Source organism: Hirundo rustica, chromosome 12, assembly GCF_015227805.2.
Source record: "Hirundo rustica isolate bHirRus1 chromosome 12, bHirRus1.pri.v3, whole genome shotgun sequence".
Classification (NCBI taxonomy): Eukaryota; Metazoa; Chordata; class Aves; order Passeriformes; family Hirundinidae; genus Hirundo; species Hirundo rustica.
Window position 1 is genome coordinate 19,494,213 of NC_053461.1, and position 24,844 is coordinate 19,519,056.

Consider the following 24,844-nt stretch of genomic DNA (forward strand, 5'->3'; position numbering starts at 1 on the left):
CTGTAGTTAAACACTGTGTTGGGAGCGAGATATCAAAGGTATTCAAAAGCCAAAAATAAAAGGAGGGGGAAAGTAAAGAAGCTGCAGCCGTAGACAGAAAAACTCAGGAACTTTAAAAGAAAAACTTTCATCTATCAGAGATTTTGAAGTGCCTGTCACATAATGTTCCTTCCTTCAAGTCTTGCTTGGAGGCTCATTTCAGAAGACCACAATGACTCAGCTACTTTGAATATCTGTTCTGTGGCGCGTGTTGGAAGCTCCCAGAGTTTCTCCCGCCTCCAAATGTGGTTTTTATTGGTGGATAATTCACTGGCAGTATCTTGTGCACTGTGCTAATTTCAACCACGCTTCCAGTATTTAGATTTTTAGAGTGTAAAGGCATGGTGCCCTGATATTGGGAGGCAGAAAGGAGAAGGTTTGTTTATAAATATTTAGTAGTTTGCAAGGGTAAAGGTAAGCTTATCTAGATTTTTGTTCCGGATAAATGCTGAGTTCCTCTGTACACTAAATGTTCTCGAGGGCAAGGTTTGCCTTGTGCTGTTTTACATCCTCAAGCTCTTTGGGAATGGTGTGGAGAGAGTTGGTTCTGGACAGAGCTTTTGCTGAAGCAGTCGGGTGACCCGAGTGAGAGTTCCTGAATGTATCCAAGGGAATTTCTGAGCAAACCCTGTGTGAATACACACAAACCAGAACTAGGGGACTGTACAGGAAGGAACCACGTGGCTGTGGTCGGGCTGCAATACCCTCTTTATCCCCGTTTAACACTCAGGAGCCTGAGGAGGGCAGGAATAGATGATAGAGCCTGGATGTTTGTGCTGACTGGGAGAGGAAGGCGTCCAGTGGAACAACCTTTTCCTCAGCCATGGATCCACAGGAAATCTTCACCCGTCTGCGGTGAGGATGTGCTGTGCTGGGTGCCACCGCCAGCTGGGGCTTTTGGTGTTGGCGTGGAGCCAGTCCGACCTGTGGCTGGGGCTGGTCCAGCAAGGACTGAGCTGCTGGGGGGCTGCCCTGGCTCTGCGGCCGTTCCTGGTGCTGCCGTGCGCGGGCTGAGCTGGCCGCCGCGGCCCCGCGTTCCTCCCCAGGATTCTCCCGGTGTGCGCGGAAGGGTTGCCATGGAGGAGAGCGTGGGGCGGGAGTAGGCAGGAGCCAGCTGCTTCAGGGCAGCGGGGGAGGATCCTCCAGCGAGGCTGCTCTTGCAGGCAATCCTGGGAGCTTGTGCCCTCCGGAGCTGCGTGCGTTCCTTGGGGAGCGCTCGCGGGGTTGGTGCGGAGGGACGGAGCCTTTACGTGAGCAGAGTGGCTCTCTCCCTGCGCTGCTCGGGAGGGAGGAGGTGAGGACCTCATGGGCGTGGTGGCCTCCATGGACCTTTGGGCTTAGTCAAGTTCCTTGTCCATCCTGTGTGCATTTAAACCGATTCAAAAGGGTCTGGGCGTGGCACTCAGTGCCATGGTTTAGTCGATGAGGAGGTGTCTGGTCACAGGTTGGACTTGACCTCAAAGGTATCTTCCAACCTAGTTCATTCTGTGATTCTGTCCCTTCAATGATGTGCACAACAACTCCGTTACTTCCTTGAAAGTCCTCTCCAAATTTTTAATCTCTGTTACTTCTCTGAAAGTCCTCTGTGGATTTTTTAATCTAGCGAAAGGGTGTTCTGATGGTGAACTGACAGATCCATCTGCTCCATCGCAGTGGGGTTTATCTGCAGTTTCAGTTTAAATATTTTTAGTGAAAAAGTTGGTTTGTGTACGTAACAGGCACATGGCTTAAGGCTTGTACTCGGCAGCTGTTTGGGTGAGTTTATTAGGAAAAGTTCCACGCAGGGATGTTTGGTAAGAAAGTCTTGTTCTCTGGGGTGAGGTTGGGGTGTTTGGAGTCGCTCAGAATTCACGGGCAGCCCTGGAGTGCAGGCTGGAAGCTTTCTCAGTTTGGCGGTCATTTGTGTCCCCAGACGTGGGACACAGTGTCTGGGAGTGTGGGCAAGCTGATGACAACTTTCCAGACATGTTATATCAAAGAAACGGAGATAATGTGCATGCGAATTACAACACTTGGCAGTGTCTGTAGTAGCGCAGCTCAGGGCTGGAATAGCAAATCTGTTCCATCCCGATCTGCAGCGCTGTTCTGTCCCTCCTCTGACCTGCTGTCACACTTCCAGCCTCAATATTGCCTTGTAAAAAAATACAGGATTATTCTCACAGTGTCAGAGAAGCGATTTGGCTCAGAAACTGCTCGGCAGTGCACGTGATTCTCCAGCAGCTCATCTGTTTCTCCTCAAATACGGAGTTTTTGTCACATTTTTAGCCATGCTTGCAATGGCTTCACCTCGTAAAAAAAAGCCTTCAAAGCTTTTTGAATGAGCAAGAGTGGAAGTGCTGCCACAGGGCACCAGTGACACTTGTGTTCATTAGTGTTTCTACAAGAGCTGGAGATCGTGGAAATACAATTGACTGAGTTTATGCCAGCCAATATCTTTTGTTTACACCCGTAATCCTTTCTTGAAGAAGGTTTTTGTTTCACTTAGGTGTAGTATGGTAAGTGCTCTTTAACAAAAACCAATGGGTTTATTCTGCAAATACCTAAGAGTTTGTGGATTTGAATGGACAAGGAGCAGACTTCTGGAATATTGTCAGTGGGCAAAGAGGAGGCATGGTTGGTATTGTGAAGTTCACCTTCTGCAAGTCCAGAGACTTGGCACATGAATTTACCTCGTTGCTCCCAGTGGTGTCCTCTTCACAACATCTCAGTAAAATGGGAAATGCAGGTGGAAAGTCCCAAGTGCTCATCCAGATTGAAAAGCACAGGAAGCTGCAGGTAATCAACTTTTCACACCTTTTTCACACAAATTTTTTGGGGTTTTTTTTACAGGACTTCATATCCTCAGATGTTTTGAGGGGAATTTTTGTTCTGTTTGCACCATTTATCTTGGAATAAGGTTCAGATATTTCATCAGGACAGCTGGCACTTTCCATGATGCAGCCTTTGGATAACATCAGTTGTCTGGGTTTCATTTGGGATTTGCTGAACCAGCTGTTATTTCCAAACCTATTTTTCGAGCATCTCCAATACCAAGGACACTTCCAATCCAGATTTCATAACTTGTGTCTGGTTTATCACGTGGGAGTTGCTTGTCAGATTGAGAGGTTGGGACTCTTGTCTTTCCAAAGGTTGGGAATGTGTGGGAAACAATTACTCCTGTGGCCTGCAGGTGAGTAACATAGTCTGGTGCTACCTTGTGCTGCTGCAGTTTTCCTCTGGAGTCGTCAATCAGATTTTTGGTTTTGGTCGCTTCTGCTGTTCCTGAATGCCAGGATTTTGTGCAGAAAAGGAAAATTCATCTGAAACCTGATTAAATTCATCTGAAACCTGAAATCCTGCAAATCAGGCACAAAACTGGTGATGATCTGGAAGCAGAGACTGGGCCACCTGATGCAACCAGAAAACAGTTCTAATGCAATTATGGTACAATTAATAATTGGAAATAAAGACAGTGATTGAAACAAATGGAGGAAGAGAACGGAAAGGAGCAGACAGTGTTAAAAAAAGATTTAATTTTTCTGAACTTGGAAGGTTGTTCCTGCTTTGAGGCTACTGACAGGGGTGGTATTTGTGAGCCAAGACGACTCTTTGCTGACTCTGGGTGGATGTGAGTGTAGGATGCCTTCAGTGGTGCAGCTGGTGTTATTTAATAATTCTCCCAGCCCATCCATCACTTCTGAATCCAACTTTCTCCCTCACTGATTCATGTGTTATCATTGTGTCAGTAAGGCAGCTTGAAAGATGGCTGAAAACAGTGAAAATACCTAATTATTGTTCTTTGTGGGAAAGGAAGTTTTTAAATAGCTGCAGCACAAAGCAGCTTGAATACATTTATTTTCTGTAGAGTTTTCAGGCTCACACACAGGATATTCTTTTCGCTGGTTGTTTTTGTCTCCAGGATTTCAGGGCAATGAGGGAGGCACTGTCAGCACCTCAACCCAGACTTCTTTGAGTTCAAGGAATGGAGCTTGTGCTTTTCTCAGCAGGTGTGTTTTAACTCCTTGGTTCATCCCATGAAGTTTTGGCGTTCTGTGTGCTCCTCCAGCCTGTTCTCCAGGGAGGCAGTCAGCTGTGATAAACCACGGAGCCAGAGAAGCGTGAGTTTGAAAAAGTGAGGTGAAAACAACAGCTCGGTTGGAGTTGAAAAAGGAGCAGTTTCTCTTCAGCATCCCTGTGTTTGTGCTTGTGTGGAAGCCCTTGGGCAGCTCCGTGCAGCAGGTGAATTGCATCCCTGCGGGACACACGGGCCGTCCCCAGGGTCTGGGATGGAATTTCAGGCTGGATGTTAGAAGCAAGTTTTTAACTGGAGGAGTGATAAAGCACTGGAATGTTCTGCCCAGGGAGGTGGTGGAGTCACCATCCCTGGGTGTGTTTAAGGAAAGCCTGGATGTGGCACTGGGTGCCAGGGTTTAGTTGAGGTGTTGGGGCTGGGTTGGACTCGATGATCTTGGAGGTCTTTTCCAGCCTGGTGATTCCGTGGCTCTCGGGTGGTTCAGGTGATGGCAGTGCCCCGTGGGTGTCCCTCTCTGTCTCTGGGGGTTTGCCTGCTGGCAGTGACGGCTCTCTCGGCGTTACCACCCCACGGAGCCCCGAGGGCGTGCTGCGGCGGGGTGAAGACCTGCAGGCCCATCCTGGCAGGCTCTGCTTCCGCCCAGGAACGTTTGCTCTTCCCATCCGCAGCGCAGCCCAGCGGGGCTGGCTGCTTCCCCTCCGCGCCTCCGATCCAGCTGTCTGCGCTCCCGGATCCAGCGTGGCTCCGCTGCCTTGGCTCCCGCCGCTCGCTTCCCTTATTTGGTAACGCACAGCTCCTCAGCCCTTCCTGCAAGGGGCTGTTTTACTACTTTAGGGACTATTTTCCACTTTCGTTTTTGCTCTCCGAAGCCGTGGATTGTGTTTCGGCAGCGGTGCTGGCACAGCTGAGCTCCTAAGTGCAGTCAGGCTGGGATATTGTGCTTTTTAGAAGTGCTTGGCTGTTTTACTCTGCTGTAACGCTCTGCCTTGCTGCTGCGGAGGCAATATATAGCAGCACTTGTGTTTACGGGGTATATACACCTTGTCAGCATAACCTGCTTATTAAAATGACTTCCAGAGTGCGGCCTTCAGTGCTGAGATTACCTTCTGGAGGCCAGATTTTAATTAGCTGCATGATTTGTTGGCGTTTTCCGTGCTGTGTTCCCAGGAGGGGAAGCGGCGCCCAGCGCCGGAGCGAGCTTGGACAGATTGAGCTGCATCACTTGATAAGCCTCAGCAGAGCATCTCTGGGCCCCTGCCAGAAAGGATGGGGACTGTTTAAAGTGGAGAGCAGGGAGAGGCCTTCGGGAGGTGCAAGAACTCAAGCCCAGCAACAGAAAGCAAGGAATAAAACTTCCAGGCTCGGAACGGATGCGGGCAGTGGTGTTTTGCTGGGTTTGCCTGGGAATGCAGCACAGCTGGGCAGCAGGGCTCTGCTCTGCTCCAGGGTGTTGGTTCCTATAGTTCCTGGGGTTTTTTTGCATTTACCTTTGCTTTATTAAGCCAGTTTCTGGCAGGCTGAATGTTTGTGGCAGCTCCAACCTCCTGGGTGCTGCCCGTGTCTGCCCACGGTGTTGGTCACAGCTGGCTGTGCTCTGTGGGCTCTGCAGAGGAGACACCAGCCTGGCAGTTCACTCAGAACCTGTCAAACACTGCTCTCAGTCGGCTGCATCCGGAGAGGAGGAGGCTGGGCATGTGGCAGTGGGATAGGGAAGCATCCGTGGTGTGGGAACTGTGCTTAGGGAAGGAGTTGGCAACGCTGTGCTGTGACAAAAACGTGCAGTTGCTGCCTTGGAAAATACAGAAAAAGAAACACTGCTACAAAACAGTAGTTATTTTTTTCTAGTTTTGCCCTCTGGCAGAGCCCCAGGTGAAGTTTCTTGTACTTCCAGAAGGGTATGAGAGAAAATCCCGGAGGGAGATGGGCAGGAATGCTGCTGACCAGTCTTGCATCTCAGTAGCTGTGGGACAGAAGAGCCTGCAGATATTGCTGGGAGAGGGAGAAGTTCTCTTCTGCCATGTCCACGTGCAGAGGGAAGAAAATTGCGGTGTGAAACTGCAGAAATGAATTGGTTAGGTGCAGGAATAGTGGAGTGCTGGGAGGGATGAGTCCAGGTGTTTATGCCAGGAGTGGAGCTGGTTCTGCCCTTGGAAGGCAGGGGTGAGCTGAGGATGCTCTCCAAGGGGCTGCCAGCCCTGTGGACCTGCATTTGGAGCTCTGCAGGAGGCAGTGGGCCTGGAGCTCAGGAGAGCAGCACCTGGCACAGAAGGAAAGAAACAAACAAGCAATTCAGGCAGGGGATCCCAAGTGCTTCGTTAGCGTCAGAAAAATTGAAGCACTAAATTCAATTTTCTTATTTCTTCCATTCTTCCAACCAAGACTTCAATAATACTATCAAATATTTATTTAATCTCCCTACGTGTTTTTTTTGGTTTTTTTTTTTTTGGCAATGCAGTTTTTCTTTAAGCCAAATCCATTTAAGAGCAGAAAATGGAGCTGCTTTATTGAACAGCTGAAAGATTTGCCTTTTTCTCTCGCACGATGCTGCGGTGGTTCATTCCTTGTGACACGCACACGAAACGTTTTTAAATAGAAGTGACTTTTATTATGCTGTTCAGTCAGCTCTGTCTAATAGCACAACAATGTTCTTTCCATGCTGGTCATCACTGACGCTTCCAGAGGGGGTTTGAAATTTGATCTTCCTCGTTCTTCCTGTGCTCAGAGTGTCCAAGCTTTCCCTGCCTCCTGCCCCCACTTCCTGCCCTGTTTTCAGCAGGAACTTTAATCCGGAAAAGCAGGAGCAAGTGAAGAAGTGAATGTGAGAGTGAAATCCAAGGGGTGAGCGGCCAAAATTCAGTGAAATTTGGCCAGAAAATAAATATGCTTTGGTTTACTGCCAGGGTGAAATGTAGACTGAGAAGACCCAAAGATTTTGAGGAGGGAACGTCACAGGGTTCCTGTCCTGAGAATTGTGTTGGTGTCTCAGAGGGAGATTTGTCATGGAAACTATTAAAATGGAGATTGAGAATGAATTCCTGGGTCAAGGGCCCAGCTCTCAGGCTGGGACAGAGACTAGAGCCGCAATAATTTACTCAAAACTGCAATGACGTTTATGTGCTGAATTCCCTTCTTATAAAGTACGAATCCTCCTCGTGTGTAAAAATCGATTTTCAGCATTTGTGGGGGAGAGAAAAGGATGGCCTTTCCATTTGTCTTCTTGTTCAGGGTTTCTTTTCATGCTGGACCAGAGATGGAGCTGAGCTAAGACAGGGGCACCCACTGAGACCAGCAGCTTCCTTGGGACCCAGGGTTAACTCACATTAACTTGTGCAGCTCTGAGCTCCTCGCTTGAGGTTTTTTCCTCCCTTTTCCCCTCTCTTCAACATGAAGAATTTTGTTGGGTTTTTTTTTTTCCTGACTTACATCTGTTATTAGCCAGGAGCCATCAAGGTGCTTTGATTTATAATGAGATTATTCTTAAGTAGCTTCTCCTGGTCAAAGCGATCCATTGTGTCCAGAAATGAGGCTGTACCTCAATGCTCCCAGGGGTTCCTGGTGCATTCACTGTGTCCTTCACAGCTTTCTCTGAGGAACTTGCTCTGTTTTGTCATCTCAGGTCTCTTGTAGCCAGTGCTGCCCATCCAGGGACACATTATCCATCATGGTGACGAGGAGAGGAGTGGTTTTCCTGCTTTTTGAGCCTGAATGGATGTCAGATGGGATATGTTGTAGTTAAATCAGTGGGGTTTAGGTTTTTTTTTTTCCTTTTTACTTGTGCAGCTCTCCCTTCTGGCTCTGTGTTTTCACGCAGCATCTTCCCTCAGTACCAGAGATAGAATAAAGCATCTGGTCTTTCCTGCAAATGTTTCCTTTTGGAACTGCCTGTATATCCAGTGTCTAAATATTTCTCTCTTTTTGAGTAGCAGTTTTCTTTTTGAAGGAGACCAAAGAGGTTACGTGTAGAAATAAAACAAACACTGGTGTGTTCTGAACTCTTTGGAACACAAGGTGTTTACTTAAAGGTGCATTTCTCAGGTCAGCTTTAGCAGACATTGATACTCAGTGTCCAGCTCTCAGGTAGATAATTTTTCTCTCCCTGAAATCTCTGTTCAGTCTTCTTCCTTTGCTTTGATACCTCAGCTCCAAGTTAATAACAATTACATTACTTCCTGTGTTGTTACAGCTTGAACAAATGAGGCAGCAATTCCCGTTGGTAGGGCTTTGCATAAATGAATATAATAGCAAGAGGGTGGTTACCCTCGTGTCTTGCAGATAGGAGTTGAGGGTGGTTATTTTAACATGAAAATTAGAATATATTTAGATCACAAATCGTGCACGCTCTCAATTTAAATGTTGGTTGCAAGGGTGATTTCCCCCTTTATCCTGCTTTACAAAGCAAAGCATTGAAAGCCCTTGAAACACGAGATGCAGCAGCACAAAGCTGGGAGGTAACAGGCATCACCACAGCAGAAACTGCTAATAAATTTTGTCATGTAATTAGTTCAGGGTTTGCATCCTGAGTGATTGGGCCGCTCTGCAGAGGGATGTGATTGCTACGAGGTCTTTGAGCCTGGAATAGGATCCCAGAATGGGATGGGTTGGAAGGGACCATAAATCCCATTTGTTCCACCCCTGCCATGGCAGGGACGCCTTCCACTGTCCCAGGCTGCTCCAAGCCCCAGTGTCCAGCCTTGGACATGCCAGGGATCCAGGGACAGCCACAGATTTCCCTGTTCATACCAATGCCCTGCTCACCTGTGCCTCAGCTTCCCCACTTGTGGAATGGCAGAGCTGTTGGCAGCACGAGGTGAGGCCGGGATTCAGCTGAGCTCCTCCACCAGGCTGGATGTGCAGGGTCCAGGTTTGGTTTCTTGCTGGGCTGGAGCTGTGGATGGATGGAGCTGCTTTGGGACCACGAAAACCGCGCTGCTGTGCTCCCAGCAAAGCTTGATGGCTGCAAATTGGAAGTGAGAGGATGTCTTCTCATCACACAAAGAGTCATTTCAGCAGGATCAGGTTCCTTTTTCTCCCCTTTCATGGAAATGCAGGAATTATTAATAATCAACACATTTCTGTAGCTGCTTTTGTTCTATATTCTTTGAACCTCTTAGGCTGTCATCTATTAATTTTAAATCTCAGAAGGAACAGAAGTATAGAAATAGATGATGGAGTAATCCAAGGGTTTCTGAAAAGGTGGAACTTGTCTGTGATTGAATACATGCATTTTGTATGATTCTCCAAGTCTCCTGTGTGAAAATCCTGCATTTGAGCACAAGAGAGGTCTTCATTTTGTCTTTAAATAAACTCCTCATCTTGTGGAGCTTTACCATCCTTGTGAGTGTACTAAAGCCGTGCAATTTCGTAAATACAAAGTCAACAACTTCTATTTACAGTATCTCCATCATTGCCAGCTATGTTACTTCTTCATTGCTGCTATTCTTTCATATTTAAAATAAAAAGAAAAGATTCTATCTGTGGGTTTATTCTCTCCTGCGAGCAGGCTTTGGCCTTGGGAAAATATCAGGTATCTAAGTATAGAAAAGTCTTAAGAGAAAATGCTGAGATTTCAGCAGGGAATTGCTGGTTTTCTTTTGATTTTAGTTTCGCTGCGCAAAAGTGAGTTTGGTTTTTTCCAAGTAATGAAGAAGCAGCTGTGTTGGTGTTAAATGTTCAGTGGATTTGTAAGTAACTTATATAAAGATCTTCATCTTTATAGATTTCCCTCATTTGAAAGCACCCTAAAGTGTGATTTTTGTGAGGGGGAGTAATTCCTCTTGGTTCTTACCTTTCTCCAGTTGGCATCTTGGAGAGGCTGGGTTTAAAACCCGAAAGAACCACACACCTTTTTGTTGCCAACGAAGTATTTGATTCCTGATCTCTCCGACTGCAGGAAAGTTGGTGAAGACCTTCTCCTGAGTGCTTAAAATAGGCAGTGGAGATTTGGAAAAAATGATGAGTGGTGGATTGCACAACCAGCCTGGCTGGAGCTGAAACTGCTTCCAGATCTTTCTGAAACGGGCGCGCTGGAGAAGGGCAGAGGGAGGAAAATGGGCTGGGGCCCCCAGAACTGAGCTGAGCTCGGGCAGCAGCCAGGATGGCACCTGAAGGAGCCACAGAAAAGATAAGGGAGAGACTGCAAGGGCCTGGAGGGACAGGACAAGGGGGAATGCGTTCCCACAGCCAGAGGGCAGGGTTGGATGGGATATTGGGATGGAATCCTTCCCTGGAGGCTGGGCAGGCCCTGGCACAGGGTGCCCAGAGAAGCTCCTGGATCCCTGGCAGTGCCCAAGGCCAGGCTGGACAGAGCTTGGTGCAACCTGGGATAGTGGAAAGTGTCCCTGCCCATGGCAGGGGGTGAAACAGGGTCATCTTTAACGTCCCTTCCAACCCAGACCATTCCACGAACGTTTGCCATTCTCTGAAAGGAGTTTGACGTTGCCTGGTGGAGCTTTGGGTGTCAGCAGTGCCTGCTCAGGAGCTTGCTGGGCTGTCCTCATAGACCAAGGGTAGAATTGACATGATGGCAACGCCTAATGCCCCAAACAGTGGGAAAAGCCTCTGAAAGGGAGACTGGAATTGCATGGGAGTGTCTGAATTGGGTATTTCGAGGCAGTTTTGTGTGAATGAAGGTGATGACGTCTTGGGTGGTTCTGAAATACTCAGCTCCCATCTCCATATCATTTCAGCCTCTAACCTTGGTGTTTGCAATTTTGGAGAAGTCTTGCATTATATTTTCAAATAATCCTCTTAATGTACTACCTGAATCTGACTTAAATTCCCCTGCGGTGGAGTCCATTGTGAGAAAAAGAAAAAGCTCAGTCTTTGTCAGGTTTTTCGTTGTGCTGTGAGAGCAGAAATTGGGCATTTGAGATGTGGCTGCTTGGGCCTGGGCTGGAGGGGAGGGTTGGAAGTTTGGAATCTGTGCTGGGTTGGGAAGGAGCACAGCCTAGTCGAGAAGGGAATGTGTAGAAGGGGGAAGAGCAAATGAAAAGCACGGGGTAGAAGGAACTGGCAGCTGGAATAACATCACTGGCAAGTTTCCCCCTTCCTTGAGCCTCGAAATCCTTTGGAACACGGGTTTCTAGCCTTCCCAGGATCCTCGCTTTTGCCGGCTGCTGGTGCACACGGAGGGTAGCCAATCCTGGCTGCGATATTTCGGGGAGCTGCAGGTGGCAGAGCCCCACGTGGGCTGTGAACGTCCCACCAGTGGGAGCGTTCATCCCTCACGTGGCGCGGTTGCAGCCTCGCTTTGTTCCACGCGGAGCGGTCGCTGACGGAAGAACAGGATTTGGCTGGGAAGCGTTAAAATGCACATTTAGTACGTGCCCGTGCAGCGTTCATCATCCCGATGGGGTAGTGGAGGATTATGCAATCCCCTTTTCCTGCAGGACCTTTGTTGGGTGTTCAGGCTTGATGTATCGCAATTTCATCAACAGTGACGTGGTATTTTATTTTTATACTTCTTCATTGTGCATTTTCACTGTAGATCATGAAGATCTGAAAGGAAAATGCATTCCTTTCTGGTTAATATGCAACAAACGGTCTATAAAAAGATGTCGTTACTGTGCAGTAATTGCTTTATTTATCACCTTTGCTGTGTGGCTAAAGCTGCTCGAGTCGCTGAGCGGAGCAGAGAGCCGATGGTTGGGGCTGCTTTGGCCTTGCTTTTAAGTTTTGGCCATGATTTTCGGCTCCTGTTGTAGAAATAGACCTAAATTCCGTAAGGATGCTGCGTGATGAGCGCGGGTTTATCTTGCGCAGTCATCAGGACTGTGGGTTACAGATCAATGACCACGATGGGACTCGGCCAGCACATCCTTGACTTTGTAAACATCCCAGGCAACGGGGTCTGGAGATCTAAAAGTCTTCTGGCCATAAAGTTCATGCAGCTTGACTTGTGGCGCAATGCATTTGGTGGCCATGTGAAGGTGAATAAGGCAAAGTTGAACGTCTCAACCACTTCAGAAATCGATTTCCTAGAACAAATACTAGAAAAGAAAGTATTGGGTGCTTTTCATTGTTTGTTTTAGATCTGTAGCTTTGTTACTAGGGAGAAATCCTAAGGAAAACATGTCGCGCTTTCCCTTCTTGCGCTGGACAAGGTCAAACTCTTGTAGCCCTCTCTGGGTGCTTCAGGCAGGAGAGGGGGTTACTTGCAGTAACAGTTTGGAAATTAAGCCTAACTTGACAACTTTCTTGACTGAAAAGGATGGAAAGAAGTGCACTGTGACTAAATCTAGCGTACAATTAATTCTTCTCTGCAGTTCTGTGTGTTAATTGCTGTCATTGTGTGAACTGATGGTTTAAGCAAAAATAGAAGACTTTATAACTGGTGTGTTGCTTACAATGCAGTCTTAGCTGGGAGTGCCAGCCCGCAGTGGCTTTTTGAATCTCTGCTGTGCTGTCAATCTCTGTGAATCATCCTGATGGAAATGAACAAGAAAACGGTGAAGAGCACAAACCTGGCAACGGTGGTTTGCACTTTTCCTGGTGGTTCAGCAGCCCCAGGCTGGCAGTGTGGATGGAAGTGGAGCTGGTGTTTCTGCAGAGAAGCAGCTCAGTCTCCCTCCCCGTGCCCTGAGCTCTGTCCTTCCCCAGTGCCATTCCCAGCTCCTGCCACATCTGTGTTTGGGGTCCTGGGCTGGCAAACCAGGGTGGAATGGGATGATCTCTAAGGTCCTTCCAACCCAAACCATTCTGGGACTCTCTATCCTTCTGTGAAAGGTGTTTGGAGTTGCCTGATGTGTTCTGAGGATGGATTAGAGGAAAGGCATGAGAAAAGTGATGGTGTCCATCTCGAACAACATCCAGAGGTGAAATTACTGAGGTCTGTCTCAGCCCCTTCAGCAGCTTCAACCCCTGGCAGAGCTGCCATGACCTGTTTCCAGCAGGGGTTTCTCCCTTTCTGGGTGATGTGCATCCAGTCCATGAACGAGCAGCTCTGCCTTTCAGACCTCAGGATAAACCCCAGGTGGGTCATCCAGAGTGTCCATGAACGAGCAGCTCTGCTTTCCAGACCAGGATAAACCCCAGGTGGGTCATCCAGAGTGTCCATGAATGAGCAGCTCTGCCTTTCAGACCTCAGGATGAACCCCAGGTGGGTCATCCAGAGTGTCCATGAACGAGCAGCTCTGCCTTTCAGACCTCAGGATGAACCCCAAGTGTGTTTCTCCTCACCTTGCTGCTTCCCGAATTGCGGTGCTTGGCCGTCGGGATGCACCAGGAGCCTGGAGAAAAGGCTGTGAGAGCCAGGAGCCTGCAGCCCTGCATCCACTCTGCTGCCAGCGAGGCTGGGAACAGCCTCCTGGCTCTTCTGGTACTTTGTTTGAACTTCTGAGCTGCTACTTTAGGCGCTGCCTTTGAATAGCTGAATTTATTTTTTTGTGTGTTCCGTTGCTTAGCGACGACAGGAGGGAAAACAGTCGCTGCGGCTCGTGTGGGTTTATTGCTGATAAGTTAGCATCTCTAATACAGAAATGTATTTTTAATAAGACTAATGAGCTGTGATTCCTGACTTTTGCCAGGCAGAATGTTAAATAAACTGTGCCGCTGCACTGGGTATAGAACCTGGCACCCTGAGGGGTTTGATGTTGCCTCAGGCCACGCCTTGAATGTCTCTGCTTGTGCAGGCTGTTGTTTGAGGGTATTTTATGCTGCTGCCCCTTCATTAGGTGAGGAGTTTCTCTGATTTTTTTTTTGCCCTGTTTTCCCTAGCAATAGAAGGGATTTGATTTAAAAACTCAACTGACAACAACAGCAGTGAAAAAAAAATCCAAAGCAAACCCCGCCTTGAATCTGACAGAGTTTACCTGCTGAAGTACAAAAACTCCAAGCTGCAAGTGCAGAAACCAAGTCTGTTTTCCTGGGAAAGCACTGGAACGCGTTCCCATTTTAGTCTGGTACTGTTTTTTGACTGGGACAAGTTATAAATTTTCTGCTCTTGCATCAGATGTTGGCAGCAGCAGTTAGTTTTTATCATTCACGGGGCAACATTCCTGTTGCTCAAAAAAGCATTCGTCTGATCAAGAGCTTTTTGGAATTTGTTTATAAAGCTTTCCTTGCCGCTGGAATACTTGGAGAGCGTCAGCAGCAGGAATCCAGATAACTGTGACAGGCTGTAGCCATCCCTGTGCGTGTTGTGTGTTTTTTCTAGATTGCCTGTTCAAGCTGTGTCCCATGAACCGCTACTCGGCGCAGAAGCAGTTCTGGAAGGCAGCAAAGCCGGGAGCCAACAGCACCACGGACGCTGTGCTGCTCAATAAACTGCACGTGAGTATCCCCTCTCCTCAGCCTGGGCACTCGCACCCATCCTGCTCCCATCAGGGTTTCCAGCCAGCTTGGCACAGCCGAGGAGGAGACGCCGAGCGTACGCGGGGATAAATCAGCGCGCCAGATCCCGCTGGAGATGTTCGCTCCAAGTCTCCAGCCCTCTGGTTACTGACAGGGTCACGGAACAAGCTGAGTTGGAAGGGACCCACAGGGATCATCCCAGCTCCTGGCCCTGCGCAGACACCCCAACAATCACACCCTGTCCCCAAGAGTGTTGTGCAGTGCTCTGGCAGCCTCGGGGCTGTGCCCATTGCCTGGGGTGCCTGGGCAGTGCCCAGCACCCTCTGGAGGAAGAACCTTTCCCTAAAATCCATCCTAAACCTGCCCTGGCCATTCCCTGCGTTGTGTCCTGGCCACAGAAAGTGGGCAGAACCCCCTCCTGTTCCTGCTCGAGGTCTGTGTCCCCCAGTGCTGTGTCCATGATACTGGGGTAGCCCTGGGAGCTGTTGTCTTTAACCTGTGGTAGAGACAGTGCTGCTCCAGGGGAGCGTTTTGGGGTGTTAAAAACATAAAAATGGGACCTTTGGAACAATTGCACAGAGGAGTCTCAGGCACTGCATCTCAGCATGGGAAATCAGGAACTGCTGGTCTGATCAATCTATTGGGACAGCTCGAACAAACATCGCTGCTGTTGATACATGGGAAGGTTGATGGGTAATTATGAGTAATTATAAGGCCAGACAGCCTCTCCTTCCTTATTAGCTTGCAGTATTTAATATTTTCTGGGTAAAATGTTGACATTCAGCAGCTGAAAACTCAGTAAGGCAGTTGATTGCTGTTTTTAGAGCTCCCATATAAAAAAAAAGCCAACTTAACTTAAATACCATCTGTTGACTTTAGAGTTAAATAAACTCAGTGTTTATGTTAAAATTACATAGCTGGAGTACTTCATGTCAGAATTACAATTCTAAATATTTTTAGGTCCTTTAAGCCTATATTAAGCTCATTGTAGCCTGGAATACGAAATGGCCCTGTAGGAGAGTGTCACTTGCTGATTGCCATATGGCTGCCTCGCTCCTGCACTTCACAAAGACCCACTGGTGGACTCCTTCTGCTTCAAGCAATGTATTTATAACCCTAAAGTATCAGCCTGGCAGGGGCAAAGCTATTTTGGTAGCACAAAGCTCCCTCACCTGGGCCGTGTTTCTGGTGTTGATAAGGGAGGTAGGCTGTGGCAGCGAGTTTAGAGTGGTGGGGTTCTGGGGTTGGCTGCTTGGGGGTATCAGGAAAAGGGAGAGTTCGTGGGTTTTAACAGAAAATGGAGGCTAAATACTGCAGCATGTAGAAGAAGAAGGCTTTGGAGTTGCCCTGGATTACATTCTCACGTGGAGTTGTCTCCCCTTCCCTAAGTACATCCAGTGCAGGTGTTTGGGACCTGTCCCTGCTCGTCTGACACGTGACCCTTTGGGGCCAGAGTCCTGGAGATACAGGATGAGATTCTGCCAGGATGAGGTTCTTCCAGCGTTAGCCTGAGCCCAGTAATGTTTACACAGAAATGTCCCATCAAGACCTGCTTGATTTGGAGGCAGGATTTGAGTGCCTTACAATTTTATTGGGGTCTATTTCATCGGCACCTCTTGGACATGAAGTCGGATGGGCTGAATCAGGTCTGCAGTGACCCACGGACATCACTCACACCTGAACTTCTTCCTGCCGGTCCTGTGTGTCCGTGGGTCAGCTTTTCCACTTGCTGGCTCATGGAGTGCTCTAAACCCCCGTGAGCTCTGCCCAGGATGAGGTTTCTTTATCAGTGCCTTGCGTTTGCAACGCAGCTGATGATGCAAGATGCCTTCATCATCGTCACTTGCCTTTTTTGGCTTCTGTTTGTCTGCTGGTGGAATTTATTGTCTGCCACGGAGCGCTCCGTGCTGAGGTCAGGTTATTTTAAGTTAATGCCATTTAAGGGATTTGAAATCTGGGACACTTGTCTCTCTGTGGTCGTGGCATCCGAGCTGCTTGAGGAGCTGACATCTAGTGGCCAGAAAAGCATTTCTCCTGAAGGGACTGTCAGGTTTGGGGGTGCTCTTGAAGTGCAGCCTAAGTCCTGGTTGTACTTTCACAGGAAGAATTGTTTCCTGTATTTATAATAAACGTGGCACCCAGTGTGGCAGGGCAGCCCTGGCTGTGGTTGCTGTTACTTGGGAGGGCTCTGGTGTCTTGAAGAAACCTTTTCTTGACAGAGTACCTATAAATCAAGCAAAAAAAGTTGTATTTTAGTAATACAGAGAAAATTGTGTTGCATTGCATGAATGAATAATGTTTTGAATTTGAAAGAGCAGCTTTCTCAGGTTCTCTTAGGTTTTCATACCTAGCACAGCATCTGAAAATAGCAGAACTGGAGCTGGTGAAATTCTCTAACAGTGTGCAAATAGCTGTTCCTTTGTCCTGCTATTTCACCTCACTATAGTGAGGCACTGTGGGCACTTTTCTTCTCCAAGGGAAACCTGGACCCACCATGGTCCTCGAGACCTGAGAACCAAACCATAATCATCCTGGATGCTCAGCCTCCTAAAAAGTCCAATTTTAAATTGCTCACCACCTCCAGCTAGCAGTTAAAGCCAATACAGATTTATGTTTTTAATCCAAAACATCATCTTTCCTGTAAAGTGAAGTTCTTTACCAAAGGAAACTGTTCAAAAACAGCCTGGGCCAAAATAGCTCGCTTTGAAAACAAGGATGGCAAGAGGCTCACTGTTAATTATTAATGAGGCCTTTGTGTCTTTATAATAATTCAGTTTTGCGGGGGCTTTGCCTTTCCTTTCCCTGCTCAGCTGTGGCACGGAGGATCCGTCACCTCAGGGAGCACGAGCCCAGGTGTGGGGAGTGGGGAACTCTCCAATCCAGAGCTGCAGTGGGCATTTGTGCTTCCCAGTGGTCCTGCTGCATAGGGAGGGGCGTTGGAGTCTCCAGGAGGAGGCAGCCTGGAGGGCAGCTGCAGCCTGGACTGGCAAAGGAAAATAAAGAATCAAAGTTGAGTTTCTTTTGTTCAATTTGTGTAGAAGACAGTAGAGAAGAAAGCAGAATTCCTGGCTGGAGTTGTTACCTGTCCCTTTTTCGCCTTTCCCCCCCCCCCAGGTGTCTGCCTTCTGTCTTGTCTGAGCTTTTCATCTCACTTTTTATTCCGGAATTTTGTCCAATCGTACCCAAATTAGAGGTTACTTAAACGATGTGTGTCTATCTCCCCAAACAGTTGAAAAAGGGAATTGAAAATTACACTGTTGGAAGCTGGAAAAAGAGGAAATTAGGCTCTTTCAGATGCTTGCTGTTTTTCCAGTCCTTTGAAATGATCTCGAAGAAGAGGGAGTTCCATGAAAGCCCCTTTTCTAAAACACTCAGCGACTGCTCTCCTTTAATTTCAGCATGCGGCGGATTTGGAAAAGAAACAGAACGAAACTGAAAACAGAAAGCTGCTGGGAACAGTCATCCAGTATGGGAATGTCATCCAGGTAGGCTGTGAACATCTGTGCAAGCTGGAGAGGATTTAGTTGGAAATTCCCTGCTCGGTGGACCCCAGATTTCTGGAATTCGTGGTCAGGAGTGTGTAGTTCTGCCAGGTTCCACCATGCTCTGAAGTGGGATCCTGGGAGGCAGGGCGTGGGTGTTGTAGCTGTGATGAGGTCAGTTTTTCATTATGGGTTGGCTGTGCTTGGTTTTGAGGTCACCACTGGTTGTTTTCTTCAGAAATGCTTGTTGGAGCCCTCATTAGAGTTGTTGGAAGGTGGCACGTGCACAGCATCAGATATCCTCTCGCAGTGGAACGTTGATATTTAAATCATCAACTGACACAGAGAAGGAAGATCAATAGGAGTTGTTACATTTTCTGTTAGGTGAGGCCAAGCAAAGCGAGAGGAGAGCAGCTTTGCCTCTCAGCAGGAGGAGCCCCTTAGTCCCCAGCATTTCACAACCTTTGGTCCTGGGCTTCTTTGAACAGTTTGTTGTAAGAGACGAGGGCATCTCCACGTGTTTGTGCTGGCTGGGGAAGGGCCAGTTGGATTAACTGGAGGTGTTTTGTTCTGTGTCTCTCAGTGTGAGTGGAATTGTGCCTGAATCCGTCCGTGTTTGTACGTAATTCAGCTTGCAGTCCTGTGTAGCATTGCGGTTGTCTCACGCACGCTCGGGTTGTTGCGGGGAGGAAGAGGAGCATTCTTAGAACTGAACTCTGATTCTTATTCTAGCTGCTTCACTTAAAAAGTAACAAATACTTAACAGTAAATAAGAGGCTTCCAGCTCTGCTAGAGAAGAATGCAATGAGGGTGACCTTGGACGAAGCTGGAAACGAAGGCTCCTGGTTCTACATCCAGCCCTTCTACAAACTGCGCTCCATCGGGGACAGCGTAAGTGCTGGGAGCGGGATCCTCACGCATCCCTCTGGGCACTGCCTGCATTTGGGAGGCCTGTCTTGCAATTAATGCAGTGCACAGATCTCCCAGTGCGTGATGATGATGCAGGAACAACCTTTTTGCTATGCTGTCATGAGGGGGAGGAAAATTGCTATGGTAACTTGTATTTTGGAAACGTGGAATGATCTAACGTTGGAGGGAATAAGGGACCTAATTAGGCTGGCCTTGCACAATTCCTGCTCAATTCAAAATGGTAGGAAGTGTTGAGCTCCTTCAGGAGGTTTGGAAGGAATAATTAGCATCTTGGTTTTCAGTGTTGTCAGCTTAGAATCAAAATTCGTCATCGCTTGGGATGTGAGGAATGAGGTAATAAGGAAGTGAAATGCTCCAGTTCCTGGGAAATCTTTAAATGCATTGCCATTTTAATCCCTTCTTTTGCAACATCTGAGTCACTTGGGTGTAGAGTCTTCCTAAAACCAGGAGGTCACAAGCTTCAGTGTGCTCTGTGGGTCAGGCCAGGTCTATTTGGCACCTCAACACGGTGAATTTGTCAATCAGCCATCATTTACCCCTCTGTACCAGAGCTCAGTCTGCTGCTCCTGCCAGGCCCTGAGTCCAGTAGCATAGTGGGTTTTGCCTCAGTGACTGAGTTTGGGGGGCTAAATTCTGAACCAGACAGAACCCTGGTGAAATACTCAGACTGGCATCTCTCCAACCTGCAAAAAGGTGATTTCCTCCCATCGCTCCCATTAAAAAAAAAAAAGGAAGAAAAAGAGTTTTCTCAGGGTGCAAATTTGTCTGATGCTGCACTTCTCTGCAGGTTGTCATTGGAGACAAAGTAGTCCTGAATCCTGTCAATGCTGGCCAGCCTCTCCACGCCAGTAGCCATCAGCTTGTGGATAATCCGGGATGCAATGAGGTAAGGGGACTTGGGCACAGCTGGAGCAGCTGTACGAACCCCTCTGTGCTTCAGCTTCGCTGTTTGTACGTGGTTTAGAATTCAGCAAGTTGGTTGGCACCCGTGGCGCTGCTTAGGAATGGTTTTCCAGGTAATCAGTGACCTAAAAGAGAAATCTTGGAGCTCTGCTTCCTCGTGGGTGCTGGCAGAGGTTTGGGTTGGATCTCTTGCATGACTGGCTAGAAACAAGCTGTTCCTTCCAAACCAGGAGTTGTGGCACAGTGATGTGCCCCACACTAGGCACTGTGAGGACAATTAAATCTACCAGCACAGAGGTGTAACAAGTGGCTTCCAGGCAAGTCAGCTCTGGAATTACTTGTTCTGGAGCAGGTACAGAAAGGATTTCCCTTCTCTAGAGCAACGCAGCCAGGCTTGCAGTGTCCTGGTGAAGACTGTCTGAAAAATAAGACAGTGGCTCGTGGCAGGATCTTAATCCTGCAGGCACAGGACAGTGGGACTGATGGTCTGAGTTCTCCTTCCAGGTCAACTCAGTGAACTGCAACACCAGCTGGAAAATCGTGCTCTTCATGAAATGGAGCGACAACAAGGACGACATCCTCAAAGGGGTGAGAGGCAGAGCTGTGGCTGTGCGCAGCTGGGGCCCTGCTGGGCACTGCTGACCCTGCTGCCTGCCCTTGGCAGGGGGACGTGGTGAGGCTGTTCCACGCCGAGCAGGAGAAGTTCCTGACGTGCGACGAGCACAGGAAGAAGCAGCACGTGTTCCTCAGGACCACGGGCAGGCAGTCGGCCACGTCTGCCACCAGCTCCAAAGCCCTCTGGGAGGTGGAGGTAAGGACTGCACCCAGGCTGGGGCTGGCTTGCTGGGAACAATTGCTCCTTCTCTTTAAAAACACTCCGCCAACAAGCTGAAATTAAAATTCCTCCTCTTGCTGCGCTTTCTGTGCACGGTCGCAGCAGAGCTCTGCTCTCTGATGGTGCTCTCGAGCTCAGGTGCTTTACAGTTCAGGAAAAGGGCACGGAGGAACATCAATGAAGGCATTTTCTTACCAGTCACTGAAGTTAAATAACAGTTTATAATTTCCCCTGTCCTGCTGAGTGTACTGAAGGCTCTATTTTTGGTGTGGAATAATGTGATTAAGTATATCCTCATTTGATAGGAGGCTGCAAACCCTTGCTAGTCTGTCTGAACTGGCTTTTTAAATTCACTTGGCTTTTAAACAGAGTGACTAACACCTTGGCCATCCCTGGCTTCTGAAAATAGCCTCAATCTGTTGGTATTATTAGCATTGGTTTATGATTTTAAATCTGATCGAATTAGGAACTGCATATAAGGATCAAAAAATAAATTGTTAATGATGGAGAGGTGGTTTTATATTCATTTTCCAGAAGTATCTGCTGTGATATTCTGCTTCTCCTGTATTTCAAATGAAAGTCTGCCTGTAATTAGCATGACTTTGGCATGGTGTCAGTCTGAGGTAACTGTCCCTGTGTGTGCACTTACCTGGCACAGATGAGAGAGTTCTTCCCATCACAGGTCAGCTGTGATGAGTTTTCTTTAGGGATCAGGTGTTCCCACAGAGCAGCCAGTGTGGGGCTCACAGGTTTTGAAGGCTCTGCTTGCCCCACTTTGTCAATAAATATAAATATTAATTATTTTGTGTACAGCATTGTTGCATTCGAAATATTTCCAGGTGTCTTCCTTCATCCGCTTTAAACAGTCCAAAATTTAGTTAGAGTCATAGGGTAATGGATTTGTTGCCTTTTCTAGAGGTTTGTTTCAAGACCTTGGCAACGCATGCACGTAGAGAGCACCTTCTATAATTCATTCATAAACTGAGGTGAACTATTCCCAGCCAGCTCAGGGCATTCCCTGCACAGCCCTGCTCACAGATGAAAGGTGGTTTTGTCTTTCCTCAGCCCCTGGCTGTGTTTGCTTTCCCCTGCACGTGAAATGAGGCAGATCCTGCAGGGGAGGGGGGTCTGTGCTGCATCCCAGCGTGTTCCCTGTCCCTGCAGGTGGTGCAGCACGATCCCTGCCGAGGGGGAGCTGGCTACTGGAACAGCCTCTTCAGGTTCAAGCACCTGGCCACGGGGCACTACCTGGCGGCAGAGGTACGTGGGGCTGGGCTGGCACCTCTGCCTGCCCTTGCACTGTGCTCTCCTCCTTCAGCACCTTCTCAAACTCTGTCATTTCCCACCCTAAAGCTGGACACGGGGAGGGGAGGAGAGCGGTCATTCGGATTAACGCAAAAACCGCTGCTAAATGTAGGAAATAAGGTGAAAGAGCTGAAAGAATGACCCTGGTTCGGGGTAGTCGTGAGCTGATTACGCTTTTTGTGTGAATTCTGGAGCCAAGAACTCGTGCTGCAAAGAATAGGCACTAAATAGTATCCTGTCATGTGGGCACTGGAATCAATGTGACTTTATTAACTGATGAATAAATGGTAAATGACTGAGAGCCTTTGGGGGAAGATGAATTCAAGCGTTGGTTAATTTCTCTTGAATCACTGATTTTTGAGCAGAACCGTAGAACTGAATGTAAAATGAAAACACTGACTTCAGACCAGTCTGTTAAGAGCTGCAGATAGAGAAAAGCCCAAATTAAATATCCCAATTTTTATTCTTCTGATAAGCAGATTAGAAAACCAGAAGCATTTTGTCACATGCACACTGCAAATCCTTTTCAGCAGCGACCCAGCGTAGAGCTTTTCCAGTAAATCTCGGGTTTTCTGATCAACCAAAACAAAAACACGCTCTTGGATCATGCAAAAATATCCCAGGGGAGATTGCTCACCTGGTCCCTGGTTAGAATAATCTTTGTTCTAAAAGATTTCTCCCAGCTAGTAATTTCTAGTCGGGAATTCCGCTTGGAATTTAAACAACAAAACGAAAGCATCAACTGGTTAACCCTCTGCTGTTTCTCCTGAGTGAGACAAATCTCCCTGCAGGTTATTTAACGGTGATTTGCTGGCTTTGGGCGGTGTGCTGTGCATGCCTGCTGCTGCTGGAGCCCTGCAGGGCGACCACGAGGGTTCAGGTGATGCTCAGGCTCTTTCCCCCTTGCAGCTGTGCGGGAGTTTTGACGTGCCTGTGATTCTGTTCCATCAGGTAAACCCTGACTATGAGGAAGATGACCTGGAGTGTCAATCCTCAGTAAGTATAGGCAAGGGTATGGTCCTGCCCCTGACTGAGGAGGGCTTGGCACAGACCCAGGGCTGCCCTGGCCGGTGCACAGCTGGTCCAGGCTTCGTGCTTAGTGCAGAAACTGAAAACCTGAGAACGCTCTGGAGGCTCTAGAGGCCTGTCCAAGGAGTGGGTGTTGATACCTTAGTGAAGAACCCACTTGGAGCTGAACAAACCCATGACCTGAACCCCCCTCAACTCCTCCCTTGGTGGCATCTTTTCTATCTTCCTGTTTTCCTCAGCCTTTGCTTCCTTGGAGCCCTGTCCTGCCAGGGGCTGGAAATCGAGGTGCTCAGGGTGACCCCAGCTGGGAATTGTCCCTGAGGGAATGTCCCCGGCGCTGTGCCTGTCTGACCTCCGTGGTCAAGCAGTGAATTCGCTGTCACTGTTCCTTGGCTGGGGAGAGCAGGAATGGCAGGGGGAGGGGGATCCCGGTGCCAGCCCTGTGCTTCTCCTGTGGGAGCCAGTCTGTGTTGTCAGTAAATGTTGTCGTGTCAAAAACTGAGTGAGTGGTGCTTTGTACGGACAGGAGCTTCCCTCTGGTGTCAGAGGGAACCAGCATTGCTTCAGCAGCTGAACACGGACAAAACTGCAACAGCACTTTCCATTGTGGATTTTATGTATTTAGTTGGATTTGATCAGAGGCTTATGCAGCTTTCTTGGTCATTTATCCTGTTTCATGGAAGATTTGCACCATTTGGGTATGACAAAGAGCTATTAAGAGATGGATGTGATGCCTGGAAATCCTGTAGGGTGCATTTTTCCTCCTAAAGGGATTTTTCATTATAGCCTGGCCGTGAAGATGCTTCCCTTGCCCTCAGATATTGAGCTGTTTTCCTGATGACTTCTTGGTGGCATTTGGCAGCTTGACTGCAGTAAGCATGGTAAAAAACTGAACAAACCCCACCCCTAGTTATTGTCTGGGGAGAATCCCATACCGAGGTGGTCTGTTGGGTTAATTTTTTTGAAAGTTAATCAATGTTGAGGGCCTTCAGGTAGACCCCCCCCTGCTCCTGTGACGTGTTCTGCTGGCATCTGCACGGAGAACATCCGTGCACTGTCTCAGCTCTCTGGATTTCCCCTGCTCTGTCTCTTTACCACTAGATGGCAAAAACAGACCAGCAAGAAGGGGACCAGGAGCACAGAATTCAGCTCTGACGGGAAGTTGCCACACCGTTCATCATTCACTGCTGACAGGAGTGTCGGCTGCTTTATCCAACTCTGTCCAAGCTCCAGCTCCGTCCCAGTGCGAGCTGTCTGCGGGGTCTCTGTGCACAGCTCAGTGGTTTCATTGTTCCTTTCTCCTTGTCCCTCAGGGGGCTGTGCAGGGTGAGGTGCCGGCTCCACCTTCCAGCAGCAAAGGGAGCTGCTCCTGTCAGCTTTGGGGCTGAATTTCAGCGCTCCCTGAATTGCCCCATCTCCCGCTTTACTGCTCACGTTCAGCTTTGCCGCAGTTTGGAGGAGTGACCACTTGTCTCCTGAAGGACAAGCTGTGAATGCAGAGCAGCTGGATCCCTCCCTCTGTTCCCTCCCCTCGCTGGGGGGGATGAAGGAGACAGCTGAAATTTGGAGAATTCATTCCAAGTGAGCGAATTTCTCCCAGAATTTCCCTCCAGATGGACTCTGAGTGTAGAGTTGCTCCTTCCCTTGAAGGCACACTCCCAAAGTGTATTTCTGTTCCACGCAGATAACTGCCTGTTCCCATGTACAAAATCAGACTTGAAATGTCACCGCTTTGCAGCCAAGTTCATTGACTGCAAATATGTTAGCTTGGGAGTATCCTGAGGCACAAGCAGCGCTGGAGACCCTTTCCATCTGCTTCAGGATGGCAGTGCCTTACAGCAGCACTTTGACAGGCAGGTGCCTGAGCACCTTTGGGTGCCAGCATCACAGAGGAGCTGGGAAATCGGTTTCTTGGTCACCTTGAAAATTGCAGCCAGGGTTTAGGTGGTTGTGCATGGACAGCTGGTTCCTGCGTGCCAGGACAGTGAGCAGCTTCTTCAGGGGCTTGTGGTAGCTGGG

The 24,844-nt window shown here is 48.4% G+C and overlaps 1 protein-coding gene across 1 annotated transcript in view; it reads left to right on the forward strand.

The window, feature by feature from the left end:
- Window positions 1-24,844, forward strand: part of ITPR1 (inositol 1,4,5-trisphosphate receptor type 1) — a 163,140-nt gene that overhangs the window by 31,965 nt on the left and 106,331 nt on the right. Inside the window, exons 4-11 of the mRNA XM_058422258.1 lie at window positions 14,205-14,320; window positions 17,740-17,826; window positions 18,556-18,714; window positions 19,541-19,639; window positions 20,161-20,244; window positions 20,321-20,467; window positions 21,656-21,751; window positions 22,748-22,792. Of these exons, the coding sequence (XP_058278241.1) occupies window positions 14,205-14,320; window positions 17,740-17,826; window positions 18,556-18,714; window positions 19,541-19,639; window positions 20,161-20,244; window positions 20,321-20,467; window positions 21,656-21,751; window positions 22,748-22,792 (833 nt within the window). The remainder of the gene's footprint in view (window positions 1-14,204; window positions 14,321-17,739; window positions 17,827-18,555; window positions 18,715-19,540; window positions 19,640-20,160; window positions 20,245-20,320; window positions 20,468-21,655; window positions 21,752-22,747; window positions 22,793-24,844) is intronic.